Raw genomic sequence first — 8,599 nt, 5'->3', positions numbered from 1 at the left:
TGTTTTATTGACCTAACAACGAAATGTCATCATATAAACGTAAACATTTTGTTTTATCAACATTTTTTGTTTCCTATTAAGGTTACATATGACTGCATTTGACAGTCTTGGTTTGTTGACTTAACAACGAAATGTCATAAAACAAACGTAAACATTTAGCTTTATCAACTTTTTTTTTTGTTTTCTATTGAGGTTACGTCAGATTATATTTGACAGTCTTCTTTTGTTGACTTAACAACGGGATGTCATAAAACAAACGTAAACATTTAACTTTATCAACATTTTTTTTTGTTTCCTATTGAGGTTACGAATGATTACATTTGACAGTCTTGTTTTGTTGACTTAACAACGAAATGTCATAAAACAAACATAAACATTTAACTTTATCAACATTTTTTTTGTTTCCTTTTGAGGTTACGTCAGATTACATTTGACAGTCTTGTTTTGTTAACCTAACAACGAAATGTCATAAAACAAACGTAAACATTTTGTTTTATCAACATTTTTTGTTTCCTATTGAGGTTACGTCAGATTACATTAGATAGTCTTGTTTTGTTGACATAATAACGGAATGTCATGATATATACGTAAACATTTCGTTTTATCAACATTTTTTTGTTTCCTATTGAGATTACTAATAATTAATCTTGACAGTCTTGTTTTGTTGACCTAACAATGAGATGTCATGAAACAAACGTAAACATTTTGTTTTATCAATATTTTTTGTTTCCTATTTAGGTTATGTCAGATTACATTTGACAGTCTTGTTTTGTTGACCTAACAACGAAATGTCATTATATAAACGTAAACATTTTGTTTCATCGACATTTTTTGTTTCGCTATTGAGGTTATGTCAGATTACATGTGACAGTCTTGTTTTGTTGACCCAACAACGGGATGTCATGAAACAAACGTAAACATTTTGTTTTATCAACAATTTTTGTTTCCTATTGAGGTTACGTCAGATTACGTTTGATATTTCGTGTATTTTGGACCTGTCATTCATGTTTAAGTATTTTTTTTTCTATATTGAGGTTATGACAATTTTCAAATCATGACAAATCAAACAATTAATTGTGATAAAAATACAAAATGTTATTCTACTAAAAATTTACTTTTTGAACTATTCTCCAATAGATCTACTTTCCATACTACAATTTATCTGATAAACGTGGTGTCATAAAAGAAACGTTACCATTTCGTTTCACCGCCATCTTTTCCTCATTGAGGTTACGTCAATTTTTATTTGACATTTTCATAAAGCGAACCTTCAAATTTTATCCTGACACGTCAAATTAATCAAAAATTGTGATATTGCTATAAATAATTAGCAAATAATATGGTAACGTTTCTTTTATGACATCTTCGATTATAACAATAATTAATTAACACTTAATAACTAAATTATCAAAAACGTAATTCTAATTGAGATTATTACAATGAAAGACTGTATATTTTGGTCATTTTCTTTACTAAATCATCGCTATAAAATCCTTATCTCGTTGCACTCATGAACTCGTTCACGCAGAAAGCTCAAGCTTCGATTACGCCCAAAGGATATCCGAGGACATTCTGCAAAGATACAGACTCACAGGTAATGAATCTAAGTAAAAAAAAATGTAATTTTTTTTTACACAATCATCTACAATTTGCCTGATTACTCTATCATTCTTTTATCTGTTTTTTCCTCCCATCCACATGTTGCACTCATTGTCGCATAAATCAATTCACAAAAATACGGTTAAAACGAAAAAGATGTGGAGGAAATGGAAGAGTACGAGGAGGACTTCTTCGGGAACCGTCTGCACACGGTGTCGCCATCTAACGGACGATACAGGAAATCGTCCGGTAAGTTTGAGCTTCCATTCAATTCGCGCACTCAAGTAAACACAATTAAACACTATTAACTACACGGACTAATCTCGTTCGCTTATGGCATTATGTGAAGGAAATGTAGTTTCAATAATTGTAGATTTCTGGGACTCGTACCCTGAGCTAGATTTTTTCGGGAATCCCCTGCACGTCTACCCCCCGCGACCCCCAACTTCTCGTAAGTTCAACTCAATCTAATCGTCTTAATCTATACCAGTGGTCGGCAAATTTATTATCCAAAGAGCCAAATATGAACGTTACAACAATTAAAAAAAAAATTGGGAGCCAAATCTGCTTGTTTAGTAAACTTTTATTACTCTAAATAAAACTAAATTTCATACTTAATAAATATTTGTGCCAGAGCCGCTCTTAAGGAGCCAAAGAGCCACATGCGGCTCTGGAGCCGCACTTTGCCGACCACTGATCTTTACAATTAACAATTCATCTTCAGAGTCTCACTAAATCCATACTAATTCATACTTAAAAATAAACAACTCGATAAACGAAGCAATGATTAACAGATGTACATAAACGAAATTATTAGTATTTTTGTAAATTTTAACAAATTTAATCTTTAATTAAAGTTAAAATAAACTTTTAATGAACACTAAACTTTCTCACTTAAAACGTTAATATTTATAATACGAAATTAATCTAGTCAGTTGAAAAAGTTTCAATTGTTTTGTTTCAAAAATAACCTAACCTATATTTAAGAAATTACTGATTTCTTCTTGAAAATGAATGAGTTTAGTTTATAAACAAAAATTAGACTAAAATTTGTATAAATCAAGATAAAAAAAACTAACTTTTTACTCTCGATGGAAATTAAGAATTGAATACGAAACACTATACACATATCGCTCAACAGAAATACACGACTCAAATAACTTACTTAAGTATTGAATTATGTTTTTCTTTATTGCTGAATGAAAATCGTTGAGGCTTTTAGATTTTCGTTCGCTTCGTCGCGTTTTTCTTCTCTCAATTTCCGTTTCGATTCTATTAATAAATGTGTACGCGATTCGCGCGCCCTCCGATTACACGCGACATTAGATCGCCCATTGTTTTTGCAACGCCAACTTTATACTCGACGTAACAAAACAAAAGAGATCTTCGTGATTGGTTTAATCGACGATGCGAAACGAATTGGATGCGATTTCATTAAAGAAAAATTAATGACTTAATCAATAATCAATCGATTTGCCTCTTGTCGATTCGTTTGTTTTCTCGTTGCATTCCAATGCGCACTCTTTGATTGTTTTTTTATTGATTCGCACTTAGATTTACATTGGAAATTATTTTTACTTTTAATTAGTTTTTTTTTCAACATTTTTCTACACTTGATGTTGTCAAGTACACTAATTATGTAGATTATACTAGATTTTCGAATCTCATTGAAGCGAGTATAAAGTTAATGCAAATAATAATAAAAAAAGATCAAGCGTTCTCTCTTTTTGTGCGAGAAACAAATGAGTAAATCTCACGCAAATCGCACATTCTTCTTGCAGATTTAGCGCATGCGCGCGCATTTTGCACGATTTACACTACTTTATATAATGTTTCTCACTTTTTTTTGTCTTTTGTTTATTTTGTTTGTTTTTTTCTCTTTTTTTTCCCTTCACCCGCTTGTGTGTGCGCTAAAAATTAGTTGGTAGTACTGCGACGACTTCGTCCATGGACGCCCTTTGGGACCTGCATCCTCGCAAGTTGAGCGAGGCCGGACTCAGCAGGCATTCAGGTAGAGTACAGTCTCTTTTGTTTTTATTTTGCTCTTTTGTTTCATCATCACTTCTGTTATTTGTGTGTGGTTGACAGACTGATGGACAATTTGTTTTTATTCTTTTGTTTTTTTTTTCTCTCTCTCTCTCTTGATTCTCTCTTTGGAATGGTTGACGTGATTAGATAACAGCACTGTGTTGACGGAGGACACGGACAGTTTCATCATCGGTCAGAGGGTGTGGGTCGGCGGTTCGAAGCCCGGCCAGATCGCGTACATCGGTGAAACGCAGTTCGCCCCGGGCGAATGGGCTGGAATCGTTCTGGATCAACCCATTGGTAAATAGAGAAAGAAGGCTATGATTTTCATAACAAAACAAAAAACTACTATATATAGACATACACTTTCATCCAATTAAAGTTGACTTAAAGTTTTAAGTGTTCACAAAAAACTATACTTGATAGTACTAAAAGTAAGTATTGTAGTCGAGATAAGTGAAAAGTCAAAATTTTTGGAAATTTCAATTGAAAAGAATCTATACTAAATGTATTTGATAATACTATAAATTAGTATATAGTCAAGATAATTGAATAATCAAAATTTAGAAATTTCAAGAACTTTATTCAAGTATCAGATTTAGACAAGTATTATTATAGTCAGCATAATTGAGCACTCAATTTCACTATATATAATTTGATAATACTAAATGTTAGTATATAGTCAAAATAACTGAACAGTCAATTTTTTTGGAAATTTCATTAACTTTATTCAAGTATCATTTATTTAAAAGAATCTATACTCAGTGTATTTGATAATACTATAAATTAGTATATAGTCGAGATAATTGAACAGTCAATTTTTTTTGGAAATTTCATTAACTTTATTCAAGTATCATTCATTGAAAATAATCTATACTAAATGTATTTGATAATACTATAAATTAGTATATAGTCAAGATAATTGAACAATCAAAATTTCGAAATTTCAAGAACTTTATTCAAGTATCAGATTTAGACAAGTATTATTATAGTCAGCATAATTGAGCACTCAATTTCACTAAATATAATGTGATAATACTAAATATTAGTATTATAGTCGAGATAAGTGAACAATCAAAATTTTTGGAAATTTCATTAACTTTATTCAAGTATCATTCATTTAAAAGAATCTATACTAAATGTATTTGATAATACTATAAATTAGTATATAGTCGAGATAATAGAACAATGAAAATTTAGTAATTTCAAGAAATTTATACAAATATCAGATTTAGACAAGTATTATTATAGTCAGGATAATTGAGCACTCAATTTCATTAAATATAATGTGATAATACTAAATGTTAGTATATAGTCAAGATAATTGAACAGTCAAATTTTTTGGAAATTTCATTAACTTTATTCAAGTATCAGATTTAGATAAATATTATTATAGTCAGGATAATTGAGCACTCAAATTCACTAAATATAATTTGATAATACTATAATATAATACAAGAATTTTCATGAACTATAATATTCAAGTATTATTTATATATTAAAAAGATAGTTCACATTATACGGATTTAATGATATTAAAATTTAGTATATAGTTAGGATCAGTTTTGATATATGAAATTTGTTCAAGTAGAAAGAACGTAACTTTTGTAATTATGTAGATAGAGCTTTAATTAATTAATTTCGGAACTTATTAGTATATAGTCAACATGAAATTACCGATATTTCAAAAAAAAATAAGAAATTTCTTAGTGATTAAAAAAAAAGATAACTAATTAATAATTATTAAAAAAAAATATTGTAACATTACTAAAAATTAGTATGTAGCTTGTTCGAGAAGTTATAGTTTTATTAAGTAATTACAACTTTTTTAGTATTTTTTTTGTCATTTTTAGTCATTTTTATTTAAAAAAACTTAATAACTTTATATCAACTTACACTAAAATATAGTATGTAGTGAACATTTATTTATTTATGTTTGCTATAATTTTATTTAGAATTCAATTTATGAGTATATAGATTTAAATTTAGCTAGTATATAATTAATTGTGAACAAATTTCCCTTCTTTGCTTATAAGTTATTCAATTTCACTAAATATATTTTGATAATACTAAATGTTAGTAAATAGTCAGTATAAAAGAACAGTTAAAAGTTATAAATTTCATGAACTTTATTCATGTATTACTTATATATTAAAAATATAGTTCACAATATATTTGATGATACTAAAATTTAGTATATAGTCAGGATCAGTTTTGATATACTAAATTCGTATTTTTTTTGTTCAACTTCACTAAAAGTTTTCGCTGCTCAAGTAGAAAGAACGTAACTTTTGCTATTAAGTAGATAGAGCTTGCAATTAATTAATTTCGGAACTTATTAGTATATAGTCTACATGAAATTACCGATATTTAAAAAAAAAAAAAGAAATTTCTTAGCGATTAAAAAAAAAGATAACTAATTAATAAAAAAAAATATTGTAACTATACTAAAAATTAGTATGTAGTTAGGATAGTTAAACTGTCCAAGAAGTAATTGTTTTATTAAGTAATTACAACTTTTTTGGTATTTCCTAGTCATTTTTATTTAGAAAACTTAATAACTTTATATCAACTTACACTAAAATATAGTATGTAGTGAACATTTAGTTATTGAAAAATTCAAAAGTTTTTTTTTAGATATTGCTTATTTATATTTAAAAAAAACTGTTGTTTGCTATAATTTTATTTAAAATTCAATTTATGAGTATATTATATACACTATATACTTCAAATTTTTTTAATTGTAGAAAAATGTTTTGCTTACAAGTTAATAATTAGTGAACTTGACAAGATTTAACGAAAGTTGTCAAATTATATGACTATTTAGCTACACTTAAGTACACTTTGCCTATTTTAGAAGATACTTGTTTTGTATTGATTGTTTTTTTTTGGCTGGATGAAATTTATGTGTCAACTTTATAGTTTTTTTTTCTAATTTACTATTGGATTTTCGTGCGATACAAATGGGGTGTTTGTAGGTAAAAACGATGGGTCCGTCGGTGGTATAAGATACTTCCAGTGCGAATCGAAGAAAGGTGTCTTCAGCCGTTTGACCCGTCTCACCAGATACCCGATGATCGATTCTGTGGATTGCACCACACCATCACCCACGAACGGCACCAGAAGAAACGTCGTCTCACCAAGCATGAGCACAAGATCTGCACTCAGTAAATATATCAATTTGCAAAGTAAAGATTTTCGAGAGCAAAAATTGTCCATTTTAGGTGTTTCCAACACGAGTTTGGCATCGACCTTCGTCGACTTCAAAGTCGGCGAACGCGTCATCATCAAGTCAAGTCAGGGCTCGAAAATCGGCACTCTGAGGTACATGGGTTTCACGTCGTTCGCGAACGGCGAATGGTGCGGAGTGGAATTGGACGAGCCGCGCGGTAAAAACGACGGTTCCGTTGAAGGGAAAAGGTTTTGCTTTCCAAAGAAAGTTAGAAAAACGTTGTTTTGAATGGTCAATTTTGTAGGTATTTCGAATGTCGTCCCAATTACGGTCTATTCGCGCCCGTCTCGAAGGTGAGCAGATCACCTTCGAACAGGAAACCGAGAGGCAACTGCGCCCTGCACAATTCCAGGGAATCGTTGCTCTCTCTGTCCTCGATCACGAGTGCCACGTCTACGGCACGAAGGGTAAGACTCGGTGTTACCTCACTAACCCCCAAGGTAGGTTTGCCGTTTGTTTGGTTGGTTTTGCATTTAGTCTTTAAGTGATATGGGCTCAAATTGTACGAACAAGAAACGTCTAGTCAACGAGATTCAAGTAAGAATCATAACGGTTTTGTTTTCTTTTAAGATGGCGTCAATTTATAATGGCATCACGTCAAATTTTGACATGACGTTTAGGATCTAGGTTTATTTGTTTTTAAAGATTGCTTCAATTGACAATGGCGTCATGTGACAAATGTCAAAAGTTGACGTTTTTAACATTTGTCACATGACGTTTGATTGAAGAGGAAACACAATAATTCAATTATACGAAAATTCAAGAAATTAACAAAACAAGAATCATATAGTCATCTAGATTCAAGTAAGAATCATACGGTTTTGTTTTTCTTTTAAGATGACATCAATTTATAATGGCATCACGTCAAATTTTGACATGACGTTTAGCATCTAGGTTTATTTGTTCAATTGACGATGGCGTCATGTGACAAATGTCAAAAGTTGACGTTTTTAACATTTGTCACATGGCGTTTGATTGAAGAGGAAACACAATAATTCAATTATACAAAAATTAAAGAAATTAACAAAACAAGAAACATCTAGTCATCTAGATTCAAGTAAGAATCATTCGTTTTTGTTTTCTTTTAAGATGGCCTCAATTTATAATGTTTTCACGTCAAATTTTGACGTGACGTTTAGAATGGCGTTTGATTTGAAGAGAAAATTCAATAATTCAATTATACAAAAAAAATCATTTAATTAACAAAACAAGAAACATCTAGTCAACTAGATTCAAGTAAGAATCATTCGGTTTTGTTTTTCTTTTAAGATGGCATCATTTTTTAATGGTGTCACGTCAAATTTTGACATGACGTTTAGCATCTAGGTTTATTTGTTCAATTGACAATGGCGTCATGTGACAAATGTCAAAAGTTGACGTTTTAAACATTTGTCACATGACGTTTGATTGAAGAGGAAACTTAATAATTCAATTATACAAAAATTCAAGAAATTAACAAAACAAGAATCATCTAGTCAACTAGATTCAAGTAAGAATCATTCAGTTTTGTTTTCTTTTAAGATGGCGTCAAGTCAAATTTTGACATGACGTTTATGACGTCAACTTTTGACATTTGTCACATGACGTTTGATTTGAAGAAGAAATTCAATAATTCAAATTATACAAAAAATTCAAGAAATTAACAAAACAAGAAACGTCTAGTCAACTAGATTCAAGTAAGAATCATTCGGTTTTGTTTTTCTTTTAAGATGGCGTCAATTTATAATGGCGTCACGTCAA

The 8,599-nt window shown here is 30.0% G+C and overlaps 1 protein-coding gene across 10 annotated transcripts in view; it reads left to right on the top strand.

Annotated features, from left to right (window-relative positions):
- Positions 1-7,362, top strand: part of LOC108560443 (restin homolog) — a 19,482-nt gene extending 12,120 nt beyond the window's left edge. For 2 of the 10 annotated variants that reach the window (XM_017917985.1, XM_017917993.1), the window contains exons 2-5: positions 3,521-3,610; positions 3,775-3,927; positions 6,606-7,047; positions 7,104-7,362. In XM_017917985.1, coding sequence (XP_017773474.1) covers positions 3,521-3,610; positions 3,775-3,927; positions 6,606-7,047; positions 7,104-7,347 — 929 coding nt within the window. In that variant the 3' untranslated portion in view covers positions 7,348-7,362. Of the gene's footprint in view, positions 1-1,528; positions 1,595-1,755; positions 1,849-1,957; positions 2,051-3,520; positions 3,611-3,774; positions 3,928-6,605; positions 7,048-7,103 lie in introns of all 10 variants that reach the window. The other 8 variants (XM_017917986.1, XM_017917983.1, XM_017917988.1 and 5 more) reach the window with 8 other exon arrangements.
- The last annotated feature ends 1,237 nt before the right edge of the window (positions 7,363-8,599 follow it).

This window comes from Nicrophorus vespilloides, unplaced genomic scaffold (assembly GCF_001412225.1).
Source record: "Nicrophorus vespilloides isolate i.1.1-1 unplaced genomic scaffold, Nicve_v1.0, whole genome shotgun sequence".
In the NCBI taxonomy this organism is placed as follows: domain Eukaryota; kingdom Metazoa; phylum Arthropoda; class Insecta; order Coleoptera; family Silphidae; genus Nicrophorus; species Nicrophorus vespilloides.
This window is presented reverse-complemented; position numbering and strand designations above follow the sequence as displayed.